Source organism: Ammospiza nelsoni, chromosome 17 (genome assembly GCF_027579445.1).
Source record: "Ammospiza nelsoni isolate bAmmNel1 chromosome 17, bAmmNel1.pri, whole genome shotgun sequence".
In the NCBI taxonomy this organism is placed as follows: domain Eukaryota; kingdom Metazoa; phylum Chordata; class Aves; order Passeriformes; family Passerellidae; genus Ammospiza; species Ammospiza nelsoni.
The window spans coordinates 14,453,218-14,476,456 of record NC_080649.1 but is presented as its reverse complement, the minus strand read 5'-3'; the positions used below and the strand labels follow the sequence as shown (position 1 = coordinate 14,476,456).

At 63.2% G+C, this 23,239-nt stretch overlaps 1 protein-coding gene across 1 annotated transcript; it reads left to right on the top strand.

The window, feature by feature from the left end:
- The first annotated feature begins 7,142 nt into the window (after nucleotides 1-7,142).
- SBK1 (SH3 domain binding kinase 1) lies at nucleotides 7,143-22,251 on the top strand. The gene is made up of 4 exons (XM_059484439.1): nucleotides 7,143-7,204; nucleotides 20,218-20,420; nucleotides 20,505-20,707; nucleotides 21,337-22,251. The coding sequence occupies exons 1-4, from the start codon at nucleotides 7,143-7,145 to the stop codon at nucleotides 22,117-22,119; spliced, it is 1,251 nt and encodes a 416-aa protein (XP_059340422.1). The 3' UTR covers nucleotides 22,120-22,251.
- The last annotated feature ends 988 nt before the right edge of the window (nucleotides 22,252-23,239 follow it).

The following is a 23,239-nucleotide window of genomic DNA, read 5'->3' as shown; positions in this document are numbered from 1 at the left end:
CAGAACCTCTCCATTACCTCCAGAACCTCTCCAAACCCACTGCAACCTCTCCAAAATCTCTCCAACCTCTCCAAAATATCTCCAACACTTTCAAACCCCCTCCAACCCCTCCACAACACCACCAAAAGCCTCCAGTGTCCTCAAAAGTTCTACAACACTTCCGAAACCATCACCACACTTCCAAAATCTCCATAACATCTCCAAAACCTCTCCAAAATTTCCAAAACCATCACCACACTTCCAAAATCTCTCCAACATCTGTAAATCCTCTCCAACACCTCCAGAACTCCTCTGACTTCTCCAAAACTCTTTTGACACCTCCAAACTCCCTCTGAAACTTCCTCAATATTCCCAGCACCACCAAAACCTCTCCCACACTTCCAAAATCATTACAACACCTCCAAAACCTCTCCAACACTTCCAAAACCTCTCCAACATCTCCAAAATCTCCCCAACACTTCCAAAACCATTAAAACACCTCCTAAATCTCCATAACACCTCCAGAACTCCTCTGACTTCTCCAAAACTCTTCTGACCCTTCCAAATCCCCTCCAAAACTTCCCCAATATTCCCAGCACCACCAAAACCTCTCCAACACCTCCAAAACCATAACAACACCTCCAAAACCTCCAAAACTGTTACAGCACCTCCAAAAGCTCTCTAATACCTCCAAAACCATTACAACACCTCCAAAATCTCCATAACATCTCCAAAACCTCTCCAACACTTCCAAAACCACTACAACACCTCCAAAAGCTCTCCAATACCTCTAAAACCACTAAAACACCTCCCAACTCTCCCCAACACCTCCAGAGCTCCTCTGACTGCTCCAAACCCCCTACAAGCCCTCTCCACCCCCCAGCAGAGCCGAGGTGTCTGTGTGGCTCCAGGCTGGAGCTGGGTCCTTGCAGGGCTCCCCTGGGATGTGCAGGGCTCGTTTCCATGGGGATCATTAAAAGGATAATCCCATTATCAGCCTTTGTCATCCCGGCAGGGCTGGGTGCAGACACGTGCTCTGAGGAGCTGGGGACAGCGGGGACAGGGATCTCCTGAGCCTCCCCAGCCACTGTGGGGTGAGGAGGGGATTTTTGGGGGTCTCTGATAGAAAACAGCCCCAAGTGTCTGGAGGGAGGGAGGGATGGAGCAGCTGAAGGGAACTTGAAGAAGGAACCTCCTGCCAACCTCCTGGATCCCTACAGGGATATTTCTCCTCTATCCCACTTGTCCCTGCAAAGGCCAAGGATGTGGAACAGCTCTCAGGGATGTGAGGCTCAGTTTTGCAAGACTTTGCTTTAGAAACATCTGTCCCAAGGTGAAGGAATCATAAAGCATGGAAAGGTCTGGGTTCAAGGGACCTTAAAGCCCAGCCCACCCCACCCCTGCCATGGCAGGGACACCTCCCACTGTCCCAGGTCACTCCCAGCCCTGCCCAGCCTGGCCTTGGGCACTGCCAGGGATCCAGGGGCAGCCACAGCTGCTCTGGGCACCCTGTGCCAGGGCCTGCCCACCCTCACAGGGAACAATTCCCAATTCCCAATATCCCATCCATCCCTGCCCTCTGGCAGTGGGAGCCATTCCCTGTGTCCTGGCTCTCCAGGCTCTTACAAAAGGTCTGTGCCCATCTTCCTTCCAGGCCCCCTTAGACACATCCAGGTGTCCCCAGTGTCCTTGTGCCTCACACAGGAAACCCCAGGTCTGACATGGCCCCATGAGGGACCTCCTGTGGTTGCTGATCCATGAAAAAACAAAGTGGGAATTTCCCATCAGCCTCCAGCATCACTGGAGCACTAGGATGAGCCTGTCCTGGGAATGTGGCCATGCCAGGCCCCAGGCCTGCTTTTCCCATTGTTGGAAGTGCCATTTCTCAAAGAAAATCAGCAGGATTTTAATGCAAAGGCTTTAAAAACCCCCAAACCAGTGTCTGTGCCAGCCCTCATTTCAATCTGGGTTCCTCCGTCCCTGGGAGGAAGCAGCAGGGCCTGGACTGGGCCTGGAGCAGCCCCCAGGCTGGAGAAGCCACCCACCTTTTTCTGAATTTATTTGGTAACTTTGTGTTTTAAAAACACAGAAGGAATGGAAATGCCATGGAGCTGAACAGCTGTTTGAGGAGATGAAGGGAACAGGATTTGTGAAAATAATTTGTTACCACATGGTTTATCTCTCAATTTTTATTACAAACAGGCACTGAAATGCCTGTTCTCCAAGCCTCCTGCACTGCTCCAGCCTTGATTCCAGCCCCTTCAATCCCACATTCAAATATTCATCTCATTTAATTGCTTTATTCCTGTTTTGCAGCGTTTTGCCCTCAGGGTGAGTCTGAGCCTCACGCAGCTGCCTGTGCTTCCCCTCACATCCCTCCCCTCTGCTCCATCTCCTTTATTGTTCCTGCCACAAACTGAGTTGCAGCTCATTGGGAATGCCATGGAGAAATGAGCATTTTACTGCCCTGCCACCTCATGCAAAGCAACGTGATGAAAAGGGTTAAACTGTGTTTTATAAGTCCAATAAAGCAGCTTGGAAAAGTTTTGTCCACAAAGCCCCACGGCTCCCCACGTCTCCCAAGTTCCTTGGCAAGGAATTTGCTTATTTAGCAAGCTGTAAAAACCCAGCAGGTAAAAATTCCTGAGTCCAAATTCCTGAGGAAAGTACAAAAGTGGATAATTAATGATCTAAACCCAGCAGAGCCTGAGGACAGGGCTGGGGCTGGGTCCTGCCTTGGTGCTCAGCCGGGCACACTGCTCAGAGTGAGGGACATTTGTGGCTTTGTGGCCACTGCTAGTTCCTGGCCAGGTGTTCCTGCCTCCATTCCTGCTCTGGGAATATTTATTTGGGGTTATTCTGGGGTTCTGGCACTGCTCATTCCCCTGGGAATGGTTTCAGAATTCCCTCTCAAGGGTGGCTGCCCCCAGCCCATGGGGACTGGGCAGGTCCCGAAGGACTCGTGAGGGCAGCACAGCAAACCCAGCTCCAGCCAGGCTTTGTGGGTCTGATTGTGGTGGTGTCCACAGGGGTCTGAGGATGAGGGAAGAGATGAGGATCTGACTCCATGTTTCAGAAGGCTTGATTTATTATTTTATGATATATATTATATTAAAACTATACTAAAAGAATAGAAGAAAGGATTTCATCAGAAGGCTAGCTAAGAATATAATAGGAAAGAATGATAACAAAAGGTTCTGTCTCAGAGAGTCCAAGCCAGCTGACTGTGATTGGCCATTAATTAGAAACAATCACATGAGACCAATCACAGATGCACCTGTTGCATTCCACAGCAGCAGATAACCATTGTTTACATTTTGTTCCTGAGGCCTCTCAGCTTCTCATGAGAAAAGATCCTAAGGAAAGTATTTTTCATAAAATATCATGGCTACATCTGATGGCTTGAGAATATTTGGAATGGAGCCCTGGAAATTCATGTCAGCATCCCAGCCAGCTATCCCAGCAGCTCCAAGGCAGAGGAGCAGCAGGAATCAGGGCACTGCTCTCCCTCTGCTCTCTTGCAGATGGGGAGAGAGGACTCGTTCAGGCTGTGGCTTCTTTTGAACCCACACCATGTTCAGTCTGTCCCAGCCTTCTTCCCAGACCTCAAATCCAGCCAGACAGCCCAGCAGGATGTCCTGAGCTGCCCTTCTGTGCCTCTCCCTGCTCTCAGCATCCCACTGTTCTGGGGGACACCGTGTCTCTGTTTGAACAGCCAGGTGTCTGCTGAGGAAGGTAGGAGCCTCCCTTGAAGTGGGAAATGTAAACCCCCTCCCTCTGAATTATTGTAATTTTGAAATTAAGGGGCTCTCAGGCAAAGATATGGGAGTAAGAATAACAGTTCTTTACTAGGGAAGAAAATAAAAATGAAATAAAAATGCAGTAATACAAAACAACACTGCCAGAGTCAGACCATGCCCTGTCCCCTGTGTGTCAGGGGGTGTCCCAGCCCCATGCCATGGGGGCTCAGCCCTCCTGCAGTGCCAGCTGTGGCTCTGCTGCAGCAGGGATCCTGCACAAGGGGGGAGTTTTCCTCTGCAGCTCCAGGGCTGCTGCAGATGGGCCTGGGCTCCCTCTGGCCATGCAGGGCAGCAGAAAGCTGCTCCTCTGGCAATGCAGGGGGCAAAGGCTGCTGTGCTGTGCCAGGCTCAGATTGGATCCAGGTAGGAATGCTTGGCTCCTCCCCTGGGCGCAGCATCTCCCCATGGGATGCTGGAATTTGATCAGCCCTGCAGGGACACTCAGTGGCCATGGACAGCAGAGATCTCCTGCAGGGAGGGTTGGCTGTGGGAGAGATAAAGAAAACTGCCCATGAACAGAGGATAACTGCCCCAGCTCTGACAGATCACAGAACAACAGTCCCAGCCACATCTCACAGCTCAGGACACACCAGCAGAGCTGCAGGTGGTGCTGGAGAGGATGGTGGAACCTGGGTTCCCGTGGGCAAGGTCTCATCCTCAGGGCTCTGTCCCTCACTGGGAGCTCCTGTGGGGCCCCTCCAGGAGACACATGGATTTGTGACTGTCTCCTTGGTTCAACACTGTGGTGGGATTTATTTAGTGAGGCAGGAGGGTCTTGTGTCCTCTTTTTCCAGGAAGCAGAGGGTGCTGGGGGAAGCCATGAGACACTGGGCACTCTCATCCTCTTCCCTTTTTCTCCAGGTTTCTGCTCCACTCTGCTCAGCCCATTAGCCAAGGCATTAAATTTTAACATTTTTGTTGCTCCTGCAGCTGTGCTTCTGGTGAGTGGGTGCCTGGGTGGATGCCAGGCCCTGGCACCAGGGGGCCAGGGGGCCTGGGGGACCTGATCCCATGGAACTCCCCCAGTGCAATCCTGGGGACACTGGTGCTGCTTCCTCCAGCACCCAAGGACCACATGGAAAGAGGATCCTTGCAAACACCTGCACAGCCCCAGTGAGCCAGGCTGGCAGAGCTGGGGGTGCTCACCTGGAGAGGAGAAGCTCCAGGGACACCTCAGAGCCCCTGCCAGGGCCTGAAGGGGCTCCAGGAGAGCTGCAGAGGGACTGGGGACAAGGGATGGAGGGACAGGACACAGGGAATGGCTCCCACTGCCAGAGGGCAGGGATGGATGGGATATTGGGAATTGGGAATTGTTCCCTGTGAGGGTGGGCAGGCCCTGGCACAGGGTGCCCAGAGCAGCTGTGGCTGCCCCTGGATCCCTGGCAGTGCCCAAGGCCAGGCTGGGCAGGGCTGGGAGCAGCCTGGGACAGTGGGAGGTGTCCCTGCCATGGCAGGGGTGGGATGGGATGAGCTTCAAAGTTTCTTCCAACCCAAACCATTCTGAGATTCCAAGAGTCTGTGAGACAAAATTGGGATCATCAGCATCTCCCAGGGGGACAGGGCCCAGAGCAGCACAGGCAGGAGCTGTCTGGCCATGAGGAATTAAGAAGGCATCGATTTCTGCCATTAGCGGGGGTGTGGCCGGAGCAGGCAGAGCCACTCACTGAATTATTCAGGAGCGATGATGAAGCCCAAGGCCAGGCTGGGGAACCTCTCCCTGTTCTCCTGTCACCTTCCCAAGGGCAGTGGCTCTTGCTCCTGACCCAGGACACTGGGTGGGACCAGGATTTGGTTCCACAGACCTGGGGGACCTGTGTTGGTCCCTGAACCAGGCCCAAAGGATGGGGAACGGTTACACATCAGGGCTGTGTGACTCTGGGGGTCCTGACCCAGCCTGGCCTGGTGTATCCCCATGGAACAGCTGGACACTGCCTGCAGCAATGTCCATTCTGGGACAGGGACACTCATCAGGGGGCAAAGAGACACTGCTGTGGGGCAGGGACACTCATCTAGGGGCACAGGGACACTCATCAGGGGGCAAAGAGACACTGCTGTGGGGCAGGGACGCTCATCTAGGGGCACAGGGACACTCATCAGGGGGCAAAGGGACACTGCTGTGGGACGAGGACACTCATCTAGGGGCACAGGGATACTCATCAGGGGGCAAAGGGACACTGCTGGGGGGCAGGGACAGTCATAAGGGGGCAAAGGGACACTGCAATGGGGCAGGGACAGTCATCTAGGGGCACAGGGATACTCATCAGGGGGCAAAGGGACACTGCTGTGGGACAGGGACACTCATCTAGGGGCAAAGGGACACTCATCTAGGGGCAAAGGGACACTGCAATGGGGCAGGGACATTCATCTAGGGGGCAAGGGGACACTCATGTAGGGGCAAAGGGACACTGCAGTGTGGCAGGGACACCCTCAGCCGGCGCGCCGGGGCTCCCTGCTGTGCCCTGTCCCACCGTGCCCGTGCAGGGGGACCCCCCGGGATGGCACCTCTGCCACCACCAGCAGGCACAGCCCCCCACGAGCACCCGGGCCAAGACATTTCCCCCCGATTGTGCCCCGTCCCCTGTGCCAGGGCTGCCCAGAGCCCGGGGGTGCCGGGGGGTCACAGCGCGGGCTCCTCGGTGCCCCGGGCCGGGCGTGCCCGCTCTCATCCCGTGCTGCCCAGCCCGGAGGCAGCAGCGGGCACCGGGAGGGGGCGGCTGGAGCCCGGGCAGGCGGCATTCGAGGAGTTAATTCCCATCCTCGCCGCGGGAGTCGGGAGCTATTAATACTCGCACGCTGCTTGGGCTGTCAGAGCGAGCGGCGGCTCTGCCGGTGAGACGAGCCCCGCGGAGCCGCCGCTCCACGACGGCACAACTTTCCCCTCCGTCCGTGTGTCCGGCTGCCCGTGTCCCTGCAGACCCTTCCAGGGCGCGCTGGATCCCGTCAGAGCCCGCCGGACCGCACCTGCTGCAGGGACCCTGCCCGTCCCCGCCGCCCGGGGCAGCCCCTGAGCCCCGCAGGGCTCGGCCGGAGCCTGGGCCCGCCCTGCCCGAGCCCCGGTGCCCCCTGAGGGCCGGGCAGGGCCATGGCTGGGCCTGGCATAACCGGGCCCGGCCGGAGGGCAACGCGGGACGGGGCCCGGCCCGGAGCCGCCTCCGTGCCCGGGGAGCGACGGCTCCCGGCGCCCAGCGCGGCCGTGTGAGGGCTCCCGGTGCCCAGCCCGGCCGTGTGAGGGCTCCCGGCACCATGGCCCCGGCAGGGCCCGCCTGAGCCTCCGGGCACCGCCGGCAGCGCGGGGACGATGCCAGCAGCCCCCCGGCACTGCGGTCACCCTCGGCCGGGCGCGGGGGCCACCGGAGCCGAGCCATGGATTCCTTCTGCTTCGTCTGCTTCCAGAAAGAGGAACTGCAGCCCCTGCACCTGCACAGGTGAGTGCCCGGCACAGCCTGGCGGGGACACTGTGAGCGCAGGGAGGGCACAGAGTGGGCACCGAGCCGGCCCGGGGGCAGTGCCAAAGTTTGCTTGGGAGCGGGAGCATCCCCTCCCAAAGGGGAGCCCGGAGCCGGTGCTGGGTGCACGTGTGTCTGCCCGGGATGTGCCTCCCTGGCAGCAGGGAACCGCTGGGCATCCTGTACCGTGCCTGCCAGCTCAGTGGTGTCCATGGGAGCAGTAGGGCTGTGGGCAGCAGCGTGTGCACCCACAGCCTCCCGGAGCCATCCCAGAACCGTCCCCAATCCATCCTGGAGCTGTCCCAGCCATCCCAGAACCATCCCCAATCCATCCTGGAGCCGTCCCAGCCATCCCAGAACCATCCCCAATCCATCCTGGAGCCGTCCCAGCCACCCCAGAACCATCCCCAATCCATCCTGGAGCCGTCCCAGCCATCCCAGAACCATCCCCGATCCATCCTGGAGCTGTCCCAGCCATCCCAGAACCATCCCCAATCCATCCTGGAGCCGTCCCAGCCATCCCAGCTCACCTGACCAGGGTCCCTGGGCAGTCTCTACTCCTCCCTGGGCACTTGGGGGTTCCACAAGGAGAGCCACAGGCTCCCCGAGCCCTGTCCCTTTGGGCAGCGGCCCCGGTGCTCGCCTCCCCCTTTCCCGAAATCTCCTCTCCATTGTTGCTGAGCCCCAGCCAAGGAGGATGAGCAGGGCCGGAACGAGCCGGGCAGGATGCGAGGTGCCAGTGCTGGCACACGCTGTGCCCAACTGCTCCTGGTGGCACCGAGCCACTGCCGGCTCCTGTGCCACGCTGCCAGCGCCGAGCACAGCCCCTCTCTGCTCCCTCCCGGCACTGGCTGTCCCCAGTGGGGTCTGGGGGGGCTCAGGGCCACCAGCTGGATCCATCCAGGCAGTCTGGCCTTCCTCACGGGTGGCACAGAGCTGTAGGGTTTGTTTTGGTGTAAACCATGAGGTTTTGGAGCTCAGTTCCTGTGAGTCAGTGCCCAGGTGGGGAGCAGGGATACCAGGGACTGGGAGGGCCTGGCTGTGAGGGCACAGAGCTCCCAGGGCTCCTGTCCCACAGCCGGGGACACCAGGGGCACCCAGCCTGTGCCACACCACAGGTGGCATGGGCCTGGCCCACCCAGCCAGGCAGGGAGCACCCAGGGTGGCAGTGTGGTGGCCCAGGGTCCCCGGGGTGGCTGCAGGGGCTGCCCCTCCCTGCTCGGGGACAGCGAGGGATGGACACCCATGGCTTGTGCACAGAGGCTTCTCCCTGTCCTACCCTGCTTCAAGGTGGCTGCAATGGGGGGTGGGGGTGTGTCCGGTCCCTGAACACCTCCTGGCTGTCACCAGCTTGTCCCTGAGTCTGTCTCCATCCCGTGGGGACACAGCTGCCATCGCCTGTCACCTCCAGCACAGCCCCACCAGGGCGGGTCCCTGGGGTGACAGGAGGTGCTGCCAGAGGTGCTCCCCGCCCTGTCACCACCCCTGACCCTGTCCCCCCCTGTGCCAGGGGCAGTGCGTGGGCCCCACGCGTGGGTGCTGTGGCAATGTGTCTGTCCCCCATGTCTGTCCCCACGTGTTTGCCCCGTCATGTTTGTCCTCCCGTGTTTGTCCCCTCTGCGTGTCCCCTCGTGTCTGCGCTCATGTCTTTTCACCTATGTCAGTCCGTGTCTGTTCCCTGTCGCTGTCCCCCCGTGTGTCCGTCCCCCCATGTCTGTGTGTCCGTCCCCCCGTGTCCGTGTCCGTCCCCCCGTGCCCGTTCCCGCAGCCTCTAGGTGGTGCCAGGAGAACGGGCAGCGAGCGGAGGCGGCGGCCGGGCGGTGCCGGCTGCTGTGGGGGTACCGGGGCACCGGGGCACCACCGGGCTGCCAGGACGAGCCCCGTGGCTCTCCCTGTGCCCCCAGCTCAGCCCGTCCTTCCCCTTGAAGAAACGCGTTGTGCTTCTTTCCCCGGCAGCCCATCCCAGAGAGCCCCTCTGGTCCCGTTCCGTGCCGGTGGCTGAGCAGCCGTCACTGTGCACCAGATCCATCCCCGGGGCGCTGTGCCCTGCCCGGGATCCATCCCCGGGGCGCTGTGCCCTGCCCGGGATCCATCCCCGGGGCGCTGTGCCCGGTCCGGGATCCATCCCTGGAGCGCTGTGCCCGGTCCGGGATCCATCCCGGGATCCATCCCTGGGCGCTGTGCCCGGGATCCATCCCTGGAGCGCTGTGCCCGGCCCGGGATCCATCCTGGGATCCATCCCTGGAGCGCTGTGCCCGGCCCGGGATCCATCCCGGGATCCATCCCTGGGGTGCTGTGCCCGGTCCGGGATCCATCCCTGGGGCACTGTGCCCGGGATCCATCCCTGGGCGCTGTGTCCGCCCTGCCCCGCTCGGTCCCCGCAGCCCCGGGAGCACGGGAGGAGCTCGGGGCAGCCCCCCAGGGTCGGACCCCTGGCAGGGGCTCGGTGTGTGCCCGTCACCGGCGGGGCCGTCCCACGGCCCGTCCCAGCTCCCGAGAGCAGCCCCGTGACCCCCCGGCTGTCCCCGGCCGGGGTGGCAGCTCCGGCACGGGGGACACCGAGCTGGGGGCTCCGAGCTGCGGGAATCAGCCCCACCGCCCCTTTCCTGGGGATCCCCGAGGGTGGGCTGTGTCCCAGGGACCGAGGGGACACCGAGGGGACACGGGTGGTGTCCCCCCACGGACTGACTGTGGCGGGGTGGGGCACACCGGAACCCCCAGGCTGAGCGGGTCCCCCCGCCCGGGCTGCGGCTCCCGGCGTGCTCCGCTCCCGCCTTCCCTCCCTCCCTCCTTCCCTCCGCCGCTCCTTCCCAGCATCCCCGCAGCATCCCCGGCAGCTCTGGCTCCTGGCACCGGAGCGCCACAGGCGCGGGTGGCCGTGGGACCGCGGCCGGGTGGGCTCAGCCCTTGGCTCCCGCTCTGGCCGAGCCATGGCGAAGGGACAAGCGACAATTCTCGCTGAATTCCGAGGGGATTCGGCACGCTGGGAATATTTTGGGCTTTCCAGGTCATTTCCCGCTGCCCACCCTGTCCAAGCGCATCCCACGATGTGCACCAGCCGGATATTCCCTTCCCGAGCACAAATCCCAGCAGCGCTCGTGGTCCCCCGGGGAGGCGGGGGCTCTTTGCACGGTTTGGGATTGCACGAGGTGATAAACATGTTTGATCTGGCTCCTTTCATCTCGTTAATCTTAATTAGTATTAATATTCCGGGAGTGCTTTGAAGACCACGAGCTCAGTGCGGGCGCTCCCCGGTACAACTGGTGTTACTATGGCTCGGTGTGATTGTCACCCACGTGCCACCGAGGGACAGGGACACCCCAGAGGGACCTCACGGAGCCCCGTGGAACCTCCTGGAGTCATCTGGAGCCCTGCTGGGCCCCACAGAGCCCCGCTGAGCCCCATGGAGCCCACAGAGCTCCACAAAGCCCTGCCAAGCCCCACAGAATCCCATGGAATGTCCTGCCAGGCCCAGCTGGCCCCGGTGCCAGCTCAGCCCCTGTGTACCCAGGGCACAGCCCCAGGATGGTGACACTGTGACACTGTGACAGTGTGGCAGTGTCCCTGCAGCCCCCCACGGTCCCCGGGCTGGCTCCCCGGGCACCGGCAGCTCCCGCCTGACCTAGAAACAGCCCCGAGCTATAAATAGGGAGAGAGCTGACAGAGAGCTCGGAGGAGCCGCGAGCGGGAGGCTGCGGGAGCCAGGGCGGCACCGCAAGGACAGGCAGGGGACACGGGGGACAGGGGCCTCGGGAAGGGCCGAGCCTGGAGCCGCCCCATGGAGGTGGCTGTGCTGCCCCCCATGCTTCACACCCGACCCCCCCAGGCCGATCCGGGGGTCCCCAGCGTTGTGCAGCCGGAGCGCCCCAGCCCAGCACCGTGTCCTGCTGCTTCCCCGGGCCCTGCTGTCCCTGAGCCCTCCCAGACTCTGCTCCCTCTCCTGTGGCACCGGTGATGCCCCCGTGGGTGGGTGACGCCTCCCATGCGCTGCTGCGGTGACACCGAGCGCAGCCCAGCTCTGCCCAGCTCCCCCGTGTTCCTCTTGCGCGCACCTCCGCTGCTCCTGCCCCGTGCCAGTGCCGTGCCAGCGCCGTGCCAGCCCCGCAGCGCCCGCTCCGAGCAGCGCCAGCCCCAGCCCAGCCCGGCTGGCTCTCCAGCATTTCTCCTCCCAGCGCCATCCAGATGCCTCCATCCCGCCGGGAATCAGCTCCCTTGGAGCGTCCCTTTGGCAGGACCCGAGCGGAGCGGGATGGAGGCACCGCTGCCCTGCCCGCGGCTGGCAGTGCCCCTGCCCCGTGCCAGCTGCCGGGCGGCCAGAGGGTGACAGTGGCACAGCCGGCACACATTAAAGCAGTGTCGGAGTGTGATTCAGCCTCTTGCCTTAAAGTCATTCATGAAAAGCTTTAATTGCTCCGCATGCTCAGCGCGATCCGTGACTCACAGCCGGTGGCTCCCGGCCCTCCCCGCTCTCCGGGGGCTCGGGGGCACTGGCACGGCTCGGACCAGCACGGCTGGGGTGTGGGAACAGCCCCTTGTGCCCCTCGGAGGGGGGGCAGCCCTGTGGGTCCCTTCAAAGTGGCACGACGGGAGCCGAGGGACCTGGCACCCAGCTGAGGGACAAGGAAATGCCAAAGCGAATCCTGGCCAGTGTTAAACATCCCTGCTTGTCCTTGGTGGGCACAGGAGGAAACCCGGGTGTGTCCAGGGATGCTCCAAGAGGGAGCACAGTGCCAACCCCTCATCTTCCTCCCGGAGAGCTGTCACTGTCCCCCAGGCTGGGGGTGCCTGGAGCTCCTGGTGCCCAGCTCTGGCATCACTTGCTGAAAGTGCTGCCAAATTTAAGGCACCTGAAGGGAAGCCCCCGTGATGTGTTTGCCTCATCTGGCATTCCTTGGCCTGAACGCTCCCACCATTCATGAGCCACAGGGGAAGCCACGTGTCCTGCACACATTGAGGAGCAGCATTTTGGGGGGCTGTCTGTGCCGTGGTGGGCATCACCTGTGCCATGGTGAGAGAGAAGCTGTGGCCACCCCATCCCTGGAGCTGTTCAAGGCCGTGTTGGATGGGGCTTGGAGCATCCTGGAGGGTGTCCCACAGCAGGGGTTGGAACGGGACGATCCTGAGGGTCCCTTCGAACCCAAACCATTCCCTGACCCAGGGTGGGCGTCACCCACCCACGGGGGCATCGCCTGTGCCACAGGAGAGGGAACAGAGCCTGGGAGGGCTCAGGGGCAGCGGGGCCCGGGGAAGCAGCAGGACACGGTGCTGTGCTGGGACCCCCGGATCGGCCTCGGGGGATGTCAGGTGTGAAGCCGCCCCTGCGTTGCGCCGCTCCCATCCCCATTGTCCCCACGCCGAGCTCCGCTCCGAGCCGAGCCCGCGGTACCGGAGCTCCGCGCCCGCGGGGAGGGGGCGGCTCAGCCCCGACCCCCCTTCCCGGGCTGCTCCCGCACCGACTCCCCCCGGCCACACCGGGGGGCGGGGACGAGCAGCGCCCCGCATCGCGCATCGCTCATTCCGCATCCCCCATCCCCGCGGGGCCGGCGGCGGAGCCCCCCCGCTCCTCCCGCTCCTCCCGCTCCCCCCGCTCCTCCCGCTCCGCGCTCCCTCCCCGGGGCGGCGCCGGTGCCGGTGCGGGCGGAGCGCGGCGCGGGGCGGGCGCTGCCGGGGCTTGCGGGGGGCGCCGCGCTCCGCTCCCTCCGCTCCCTCCGCTCCCTCGGCTCCGCTCCGCTCCTCCGGCGGCGGCGGGGCCGCGGCATGAGGAGCCCGGCGGGGCGGGCGGAGCGCGGCGGCGGCGGCGGCGGCGGCTCCTCTCCCGCCGGGGACGGGGCGCGGCGGCGGCTCGCCCCTCCGGTAAGGCGGCGGCGCGGGGATGAGGCGCGGGCACGGGGCTGCGGGGATGAGGATACGGGCATGGGGGTGCGAGGATCGGGGTGCGGGGGGCGCCGCCCGCCCGGTACCGAGGCCGCCCTTTGTTTGCCCGCACGGCGCGGGGAGGGGACAAAACCCCATCCCGATACGAGCGGCGCTCCCGGTGAATGGAGCGGGGTGGGCACCGCGCGGTGCGGGCGCTGCCCCCCCCCGGCCCGGGTCCCTCCTGCGGCCGGTGGCACCTGCGCCCCGGGCGGCCCCGGTGCGGCGGGGGGCCGAGGGGGAGGACGGAGGGGCGTCAGTGACACCGAGCGGTGCCGGGGCCGCGGGGCTGCTCCCCGGGGCTGCCGGCGGGTCTGGGGGTGTCAGGAAGGGTGCACTGGGCTGGAGGGCAACTAGGAACAGGGGAATTGGAGAGCAGGGAGAGGCGGCCTCGGGGGCAGCTCAGGCCGTGTCCCCTCATGTCCCCTCATTGTGTTCCCTTGTGTCCCCTCACCACCTCCCCATCTCATCTCCCCTTGTTTCCCCTCATGTTCCCTCACCTCCCCTTGTCCTCCCTCACCAGCTTCTTGTCTTCCCTATTACCTCCCCTCATGTCCCCTCATGTCCTCCTGCCATCTCCCCTCATGCCCCGTCCACCATCTCCCCTCGTTTCCCCTCATTGTCTCTCCTCATTGTGTCCTCCCTTGTCCCCTCATCATCTCCCGGTGTCATCTCCTCTCGTCATCTCTCCTTGTCTCCCCTCGCATCCCTTCACCACGTCCCCTGCTGTCTCCTTGTGTCCCCTCCCTGCTGCCCCAGCTCCCCTTTCAGCTCCCCTGCTGTCCCCGCTGTCCCCGCTGTCCCCGGGCCTCGGGGCCGGTCTCCATCCCTGCCCGGCGCTCCCGGGCCGCAGCGGGAAGGGGGAGCGTGACCCACTTTCCTCCGGTCCGGCCTCGCTGCCGCCGTGGCCGCGGGCGGGCGGCGCCACCGGGAGCCCCAGCACGGCTCGGGGACCGGGGACAGGGCGGCCCGGCCTCGGCACGGCTCTGTCCGGGACCCTCGAGGCTGGCTGTCCGTGTGCCGAGCCCCCGACCCGCCCGGTGTCACCGTGCGTGTCACCGTGTGTGTCACCGTGCCCTGCTGCGGGAGCAGAGCCCCAGAGGTGGGAGCATCTCCTTCACTGGAGCATCTCCTTCACGGGAGCCCCCCAGCCGGCGGCAGGCTGAGCTAGGGGCACACAAAGCCTTGCAGCGCACTCAGGGCTGGCTTTGTGGCACAGGGACGTGTCCCTGCTGTCTCCAGGAGCCAGGGGGCCGGCTGGCCGTGCCGCGGGTCGGGCAGGTGCCGCTCGCTCGGGGCGTTTGTCTTTGCAGATCCCAACCGTGCGGGGCTGCCGGCGCTGGCGGAAGAGTTTTTGGGAGGGAGATGATGACAGGCTGATGAAACCAATCAAACAATGAAGTAATCACAAGTACCCGGTGCTGGCGGCGAAGGCGGGAGGAGCTGCGGGCTGGAGGAGCTGAGGTCCTAAGGAAGCCAATCCTGCTCGGCAGCAAAACCCCGGGAGGCCAGGAGCTCTGCAAGGCAGCCAAGGTCCTGTCATCGGGGCCGATGGACAGAGACAGCCCCGTGTGCGGGAGGGCAGGGAAAATCCTGCTGGCAGCTCGGAGAGCCCAGGGACGGTGGCTGGAAGGAGGAGCGGCGGAGGAGAGTCCCGGCACTGCTTTGTTTGCTCTTCCCGAATCGCTGTGTGAAACCTGAATCCTGGGACCAGAGGCTGAGAAAGCTTGTCACAGAATGCTGGCCAGGACGGGAGATGGCTCCTGCAGCGGGGGACACCGCGGATGGGGTGACAGGGCCTGACCCTGCCCTGCATCTGGAACATCTGCACTGGGAGAGCAGTGCCTGGCTGGGCGTTACTGGCTTTGCTGAAGAGAATCCTGCTGCCAGGCAGGCTGCTGTGCCCTGGGCAAGGAGCTGGTATGAGAATTGCTGATACCCTGGAGCTCAGTGCCAGTCCAGCCCAGCGTGGGGGCACTGGGCAGTGCCAGCCCAGCCCAGCGTGGGGGCACTGGGCAGTGCCAGTCCAGCCCTGCACGGGGGCATTGGGCAGTGCCAGTCCAGCCCTGCACTGAGGGCACTGGGCAGTGCCAGTCCAGCCCTGCACGAGGGGCATTGGGCAGTGCCAGTCCAGCCCTGCATGGGGGCACTGGGCAGTGCCAGCCCAGCCCAGCGTGGGGGCACTGGGCAGTGCCAGTCCAGCCCTGCACGGGGGGCATTGGGCAGTGCCAGTGGCTGCGGGTGCCTCGCTGGAGCTTTGGTGCTGGTTCCGGTGTGTCCGTGGTGCTCCAGCCTTTCCCGCTGCTCTGGAGCCAGCTGCCCATGGGGACCTGCCCCACCCATGGCCTCTGCTCCCCCTGGGCTGCAGGATGGTGGCAGAGGGGCTGTCCCCAAACCACTGCCAGCAGCCAATGTCCCCGTGCCATGTGTGACCTCCTGGACACACTCGGCTTGCCCTGAGAGGATTTGCATGGCCCTGGGATGCAGGAATCCTTTCCCTGTGCCTGTTTGGCTGCTCTGGGTGAGGTGGGAGGTGGTGGCCGGCCTGGCTGGAGGCTGCCTGGCCATGGAGGTGCTGGTGGCTCCGAGCCCTGGTGGGATTCCTGTCCTGCTCCCACAGCCACGCTGTCCCCGTTAGGCCAAGGTGCCTTTGTGTGCCACAGCCCCGGGATGCACAGCTCCAATCTGCTCTGCAGGTCCCAGGGGCACGGAGGAGAGGACAGGATGTCCCTGGAACGGGGTCAGGCAGGAATGCAGGTGGCAGGGCTGGAAATGCAGTGGGGCACTGGGAGGCAGCAGCTCAGTGTGGGGCACGGCCAAAGCACTGCTGGCCCCTGGTTCCAGTGACACCAGGGTGTGCTGGCACCTGGAAAACTGGGAGAGGGGATGGCTCTGGCAGGGCCCAGGGCATGAGTTTGCTGGTTCAGTGTGTTGTTCAGGGGAAACAAGGCAGGTTTGGAAGCTGGTTGGGTGTGGAGAGAGGGAGATCCCTCCTGAGGGATGCCCTGGCCTCCAGCCTGCTGGGCTTGGACGGGAGTTGGTGTTATGAGCTCATAAGTGAGGGTTTGAACATGGGAAACAGGGAAATAAATCTCTGCCAAGTGCAGGGACAGAGCAGCGTGGGCCTGTGCCCATCCCACTGCTGCATTTCACATTTCTCCCCTCTTTAAAGAGGAATCCGGGTTTTGCAGAGCCCCTGCACAGATTTTCCTTTAATCGAGTCCCAGCCCCCAGTGCTCAACCGTGCATCAGGCTCAGCCCAAACCCTTTTCCTGTAGCCTCCCTCAATAACTGGGTTGTTTTTCTGTCAGTCTCTGATGTGGCCAGAGGGATTTTTTTTCCCGCTTTCCCTCTTAATTTCCAAGCAGCCGCTGCTCCAGCCGCCTTCTCTGCGGGAGCCTGGGGCAGCTCTCCCGCGCGGCCTCTGCTCCTCTCAATGAGCTCCTAATGAGTTTGCAATTAGTTATCGGCAGAGCCGCTGTGCCCAGGGCTGGAGCGGGATCCAGAGCAGGGCAGAGCATCCCCGGCAGGGAACAGCGCTGGGCAGCACTGTGGGCGCCCGGCAGGATGCTGGGCTGTGGCTATGGGATGATGGGGATGATGGGGATGATGTCCTACCGGGATGTGCTCCGCGGGGCCGGGGATGGAGCCGGGAGCTCGGGGAAGAGGAGCGGCAGCTGCCGACGGGAGACGAGTGGCTGCCTATAAATACCTGCCAGGGAGCAAGGAAGAGGTGGGTGGATTATCCTCCTCACTCAATGAGATAAACGGTTCTGAAGCTTAAACACAGAACAATTTTAGTCTGAATAGTAGGAGAAATGGCTCAGGATGCGGAGATGACGGCAGGAACCGCCTGTGGTGCGCGGCAGGTCCCGGGGCCACGCGGCAGCGGCTGCGCTGCCTCTGTCACTGCGGGACCCTGCGCCGTGGGGGCTCGGCCGGGATGCTCATCCCTCCTCCCTGCTTGGGAAAGCTCCTTCAGGAGCACCTGGAACTGAGCTGGAGAAGGTGCGTTTGTCCTCCTTGGGTCGTGGTGCTGCCTCCCTTCCAGGGTTTGGGGCGGGAGAGGAGCTGGGGTGCCGGGAAAGGCCCCGCTGTGGCTCTGGAGTGACCCGATCTGGCGTGGGGCCACACAGGTGCTCCTTGCTGGGACTGGCCTGGCTGCAGAGGGATGTGGGACCTCAACCCGGCCAGGCCAAGCTGGCGGCATCTCCTGCCGCACTGGCACTGCCACCCCTGTGTGCCCCGTTATTCCCGCTGTCCCCGGGAGCGCACGGCGCTGGAACGGAGCCCTCGCTGCCTCCCCCTGCCGCCCCGCTTCGCTGCTCGCATCAAACCCAACATGCTTCCAAAAGCTTTCCATTTTTAATGGCAACTTCTGTGTTTGTGCTTTCCGTGGCCTTGGCGTGTCGGGGTTTTGGTCACCGTGGCCTCGGCGTGTCGGGGTTTTGGTCACCGTGGCCTCGGCGTGTCGGGGTTTTGGCCACCGTGGCCTTGGCGTGTCGGGGTTTTGGCCACCGTCGCTGTTTGGCTCCTCCTGGGGTCGGTGCTGGCCCCGTGGTGCCCCGTTAGCCCCGGCCAGGCGTGGTTGCTGTTCGGAGCAGGATCCCGGCCCGTGCCCATCCCGGGCAGCACATCCCGGTGCCAGCCGTGCCAGCCCAGCCGCAGCACGGTTCCGGACCCGGCGGGATCCCCGCTGCCCGTGGGTGCCCCTCGGTTCCTGCCTGGGAAGGAGACACCTGGAAACGCCAACAGGCTGAGCCAAGGGGAAAAACAAACAGCCCTTGACTTGGAGAGCACTTCCACGAGCTGCCAGCCCTCCCTCTCCTCACTCCCATCCAACCAGCAGGGTTTTTCCCCAAAGCCAACCTTCCCGACTTGAATAATTGCATTTCAATGGCGGTTAATTAAGGGACATTGATGAGCGCAGCCGTAAATGCAAGCGTAGCCGGAATTCTTCGTGCAGGATGCTGGGGGCTGTTCTCAGTCCTGCCTCCAGCGAGCTGCTGCTGATCCACCTCCACCTCCAGCACCCAGACGCTGAGATGGTGCTCCGCTGCCAGGGGGCCAATGAAACACTATGGAGATGAGCTGCTTCGGAGATCTTATGAGTCAAACTGTTACATTTTTGGAACATCATGATGTTGAAGTTCCTTTTCTATTTTTTCCCCAACTTCCCAGGGAAAAAAATATAACTATAATAAGTGAAGAAGCTGAGCTTTGGTTTGGGATGACAGGCAGCACAGTGAGGGGAAGGAAGGAAGGAAGGAAGGAAGGAAGGAAGGAAGGAAGGAAGGAAGGAAGGAAGGAAGGAAGGAAGGAAGGAAGGAAGGAAGGAAGGAAGGAAGGAAGGAAGGAAGGAAGGAAGGAAGGAAGGAAGGAAGGAAGGAAGGAAGGAAGGAAGGAAGGAAGGAAGGAAGGAAGGAAGGAAGGAAGGAAGGAAGGAAGGAAGGAAGGAAGGAAGGAAGGAAGGAAGGAAGGAGTTGGAGATCTGACTCAGCCTTATTGGGAAGGGCTGGGAGTGTCCTTGTGTGTGAGCCTGGCTGTGGGGTGCTACAGGTGCTTTGTGGGGTGTCTGGCACCATTTGGGGTGGCTGCCACAGCCCCTGCGTGGGGCTGAGCCCGTGGGCACCACCTGGGCTCTCTCTGCCCATCTTCACCCTCCTGCAGGCACCGAGTGCCCTCCCCACGTCCCTGCCTGCCCAGGGTTTGTGCTTGTGCAGTGATGGAGCACCTTGAAGCCATCAGAGGAGATGCTGGGGTGGTTTCACTGCTCTGGTGGGTGACTCTGAGCTTGGATCTTCTTGTGGGAATGGTCAGAGTGAGGAGAAAACCATCCCTGTTTGCTGGGAGTGAGGAATGTTGGTGCTGTTGCCCATGTGCTGCTGGCTGGGCCGGCCTCTGCTTGGCGTTGGTGAGAACCCACCAGGAATGTGCATCCAGCTCTGGATCCCCAGCACAGGAAAGACATGGATATGTTGGAGCAAGTCCAGAGGAGCTACAGTTATGATTATTGGGATGGAACACCTCCGCTATGAGGAAAAGCTGAGAGAATTTGAATTGTTCAGCCTGAAAAAGAGAAGAATCTGGGAAGACCTTAAAGCCCATTTCAGTGCCTTGAGAGGCATCAGGAGAGCTGCAGAGGAACTTGGGACAAAGGCCTGGAATGAGAGGACACAGGGAATGGCTCCCACTGCCAGAGGGCAGGGATGGATGGGATATTGGGAAGGAATTTTTCCCTGTGAGGGTGGGCAGGCCCTGGCACAGGGTGCCCAGAGCAGCTGTGGCTGCCCCTGGATCCCTGGCAGTGCCCAAGGCCAGGCTGGACACTGGGGTTGGAGCAGATGGGACAGTGGGAGGTGTCCCTGCCCATGGAACAAGACTGGCTTTAAGATCCCATCAAACCCCAAATCAGTCTGGGATTCTGGGATTCTCCACACCGGACACTCTGGCATCCTGGCTGGTGAAGGCCAGGAGCTGGTGCTGGTGGATGGTCAGAGAGATGTGAGGGAGGGATTTGCTGCAGAGCCATTGTGTCCCCTTGGTGCCAGGGCAGGGCCCTGGTTCCTCTCTGGAGCTCCCCTGGCTGGGAGAGGCTCAGCTCCAGAGGGGCTCAGTATGGAGCACACAGGGCTGGCTCACTGGGGACACAGCAGAGAGGGGACCCCCAAAGGGCCTCAGCTCCTGTCCTGCAGCGTGGCTGGGAACACACCAGGCCTGAGAAAACGTGTCCATGTGTGTGTCCCTGTTTGTATCCATGTGTGTCCTTGTCCCTGTCTCTGCCATGCCCGAACCCCTCCCTTTGTCCCCAAACACCCACACGGCTGCAGCCCCTGTAGAGGCTGGAGCATCCCCTCCAGAGCCACTGGGTTGGTGACCCTTGGGGACAGAGGGGTGGCACCCAGTGGGGGCTGCTCAGCCCAATCCCCCTTTGCCATGGCTGGAGCCCTGGGGAAGGGACGGGATGGGATGGGATGGGATGGGATGGGATGGGATGCAATGGGATGGGATGGGATGGGACAGGATGGGACACCACGGCCCTGCAGCCCCACGGAAGCAGTGCCCCCTGTGCCTTGCAGCGCAGCCATGAGCGCGGGCTCGATTGAGCAGGAGCCGTCGCGCAAGCTGGGCTGCTGCGGGGTGCCCCTGATCACCGAGGACATGCAGTCCCTGGCCATCCGCACCCTCTCGGGCACCGACATCACCAAGCACTACGACCTCATCCGCGAGCTCGGCAAGGGCACCTACGGCAAGGTGGACCTGGTGTCCCACAAAAGCACAGGTGAGGAGAGCGGGGTGTGGGCTGGGAGCGGGGTGCTGGTTCTGTCCCAGCCGAGGGCTCACTCCTGTCCCCTGCCCTCCACAGGCACCAAGATGGCCCTCAAGTTCGTCAACAAGAGCAAGACGAAGCTGAAGAACTTCCTGCGGGAATTCAGCATCACCAACACGCTCTCCTCCAGCCCCTTCATCATCAAGGTCTTTGACGTGGTCTTCGAGACCGAGGACTGCTACGTGTTCGCTCAGGAGTACGCCCCCGGCGGGGACCTCTTCGACATCATCCCGCCTCAGGTGGGAGCCAGCACCTCCCAGGGAGCCTCTGTGGGATGTGGGGGCTCAGGGGGGGCTGAGCAAAGCTGCCCCTGGGCTTTGGGCCAGTGTGGGAGGGGCTGCAGGGACTGGGCACCCCCATCTGGGCTGGGCTTGACCACAAGCACCTACAAATAAATGTGGGGCCCATCACCCATCCTCTGGGCCGCCTAAGATCCATCACCCATCCCTAGGATGGCCTGAGACCCATCACCCTTCCTCTGGGTGCCCTAAGATCCATCACCCATCCCTAGGATGGCCTAAGACCCATCACCCTTCTCCTGGGGAAGCTGTGGCTGCCCCATCCCTGGAAGTGTCCAGGGCCAGGTTGGATGAGGGTAGGAGCAGCCTTGGATAGTGGAAAGTGTTCCTTCCTCTGTGATTCTGTGATTCTGTGATCTTTAAGGTCCCTTCCAACCCAAACCGCCCTATGGGGGAGCCTGAGACCCACCACCCATCTCTTGGGTGGCTCATGACCCACCACCATCCCCTGCCCCAGAGCACCCAGCTAAAAGCACCCAGGACCATGAGCCCATGGAGGTGTGGGTGCCCGGGCCGGGTGGGTGCCCCCGGGGCTGGCTGGGGGTGGCTGACGCCGTGTCCCCCCGCAGGTGGGGCTCCCCGAGGAGCTGGTGAAGCGCTGCGTGCAGCAGCTGGGCCTGGCCCTCGACTACATGCACAGCAAGAGCCTGGTGCACCGGGACATCAAACCGGAGAACGTGCTGCTCTTCGACCGCGACTGCCGCCGCGTCAAGCTGGCGGATTTCGGCATGACGCGCAAGGTGGGCTGCCGGGTCAAGCGCATCAGCGGCACCATCCCCTACACGGCGCCCGAGGTGTGCCAGGCCGGCCGCGCCGAGGGCTTCGCCGTGGACACCAGCATCGACGTCTGGGCTTTCGGGGTGCTCATCTTCTGCGTGCTCACCGGCAACTTCCCCTGGGAGGCGGCCGTGGCGTCCGACGCCTTCTTCGAGGAGTTCGTGCGGTGGCAGAAGGGGCGGCTGGCGGGGCTGCCCTCGCAGTGGCGCCGCTTCACGGACAGCGCCCTGCGCATGTTCCAGCGCCTGCTGGCCCTCGACCCCGAGAAGCGCTGCCCCGTCAAGGAGGTTTTCTACTTCATCAAGTGCGACCTCATGGCCGAGGTGCGGTGCCGGCCCTCGTACCGCTCCCGCAAGCACGCCAGGGACAAGCTCCCGGCCGGGCCGCACTGCCACGAGGCCGGCGGCTCCTGCACCCCCGCCCCGCTCAAGAGGACCGTCCTGACCGAGGGGAGCGGAGCGGCCCGCCCCGAGCCCGGCGCAGCCGCCCCGGGCCCGGCCAGCAGGACAGACGGACGGCAGGACAAGGGCAAGGGGCAGATGGTCCTGGCCACAGCAATAGAGATCTGCGTGTGACGGCGGCGCGACCCGCCCGTCCCCCGCCCCGGGGACAGCGATGGGGCAGCACGCCGTGGTGGCGGCACGAGCCGGGACCGGGCTCTGGGTTTCCCAAAGGAAAAAAAAAACAAAAAAAAAAAGGAAAAGAAACACGATGGAAGAGGAAAAGGACAGAACTGGTTGCGCTCCGTAGCGCCGAGGATGCCGATCCCCCCGCCCCGCCTGGGCGCGGCCCGTGGCCGGAGCGCAGCCGAGGGCACCGCTCGCTGCTGGGGAGGCCGGGGGCACCCACAGCCCTGGCACGGCTGTGCTGCCCCTCCGAGGCTCCCCGGGGCACGGGGAGGGGTCTCCCAGGGCGGGGAGGAAGAGTCGGGGGCAGCGGGCGATGCACGGGCTCTGCCCCAGCCCTGCTCACCCCGCCCGGAGCGGCAAGGCCGATGACCCTGCTCGGTGGAGGAGGCCTTTGGGGGTTCGGGTGGGTGGTGATTTGCCCTCTTCCGCCGGTCCCTGCCGCGCTGTGGGACCGGGAGGGCGCGGGGAGGCGGGTGACGGGGAGCCGGGGGTCGCCAGCAGCCCCCGAGCCCCGGCGGCCCCGGCTGCCTCCCTGCCGTGGGAGGTGCTGGCAGCCATTGATGTAGCAAGTGTCCCTGTCTGTGTGTCGTTGTGTGTCCCAGCCGCTGCCGTGGCAGCCCCTGCCCCGGGCCGGTGCCGGCCATGCCGCAGGGTGGATGCTCGGGCCGGGCTGGCTCTGCCGTGCCGCTGTCCCCGCTGTCCCCTGTGCAGACCCTTTGTACCCAGGGAGGGGGCAGGTGGCAGCGGTGCCTCCGGGCTGCACAGCCCGGGAGCGGGGCAGGGAGCTCCGAGCGGCCTCCGCGGGCCCGCCTGCTTCTCCGTGCTGTCCCCATCACCTCTCCTCGCTGTCACCCCTTCCCCACCCTGTCACCTCCCCTGGGGCTGGCGGGGACAGCGGGACAGGCCCTGCCGGGGCTGGCTGCAGCCACCGGTGGCCCCGCAGTGACAATGTCCTGGGCTGTGCGTGGAGGTCACACATTCCCTCCCGGATTCGGGCACCCGGCAGAGCGGGGAGCTCCCCCGCCGCCGCTGTGGGGGCACCCCAAGGCAAGAGCACCCTGCTGTG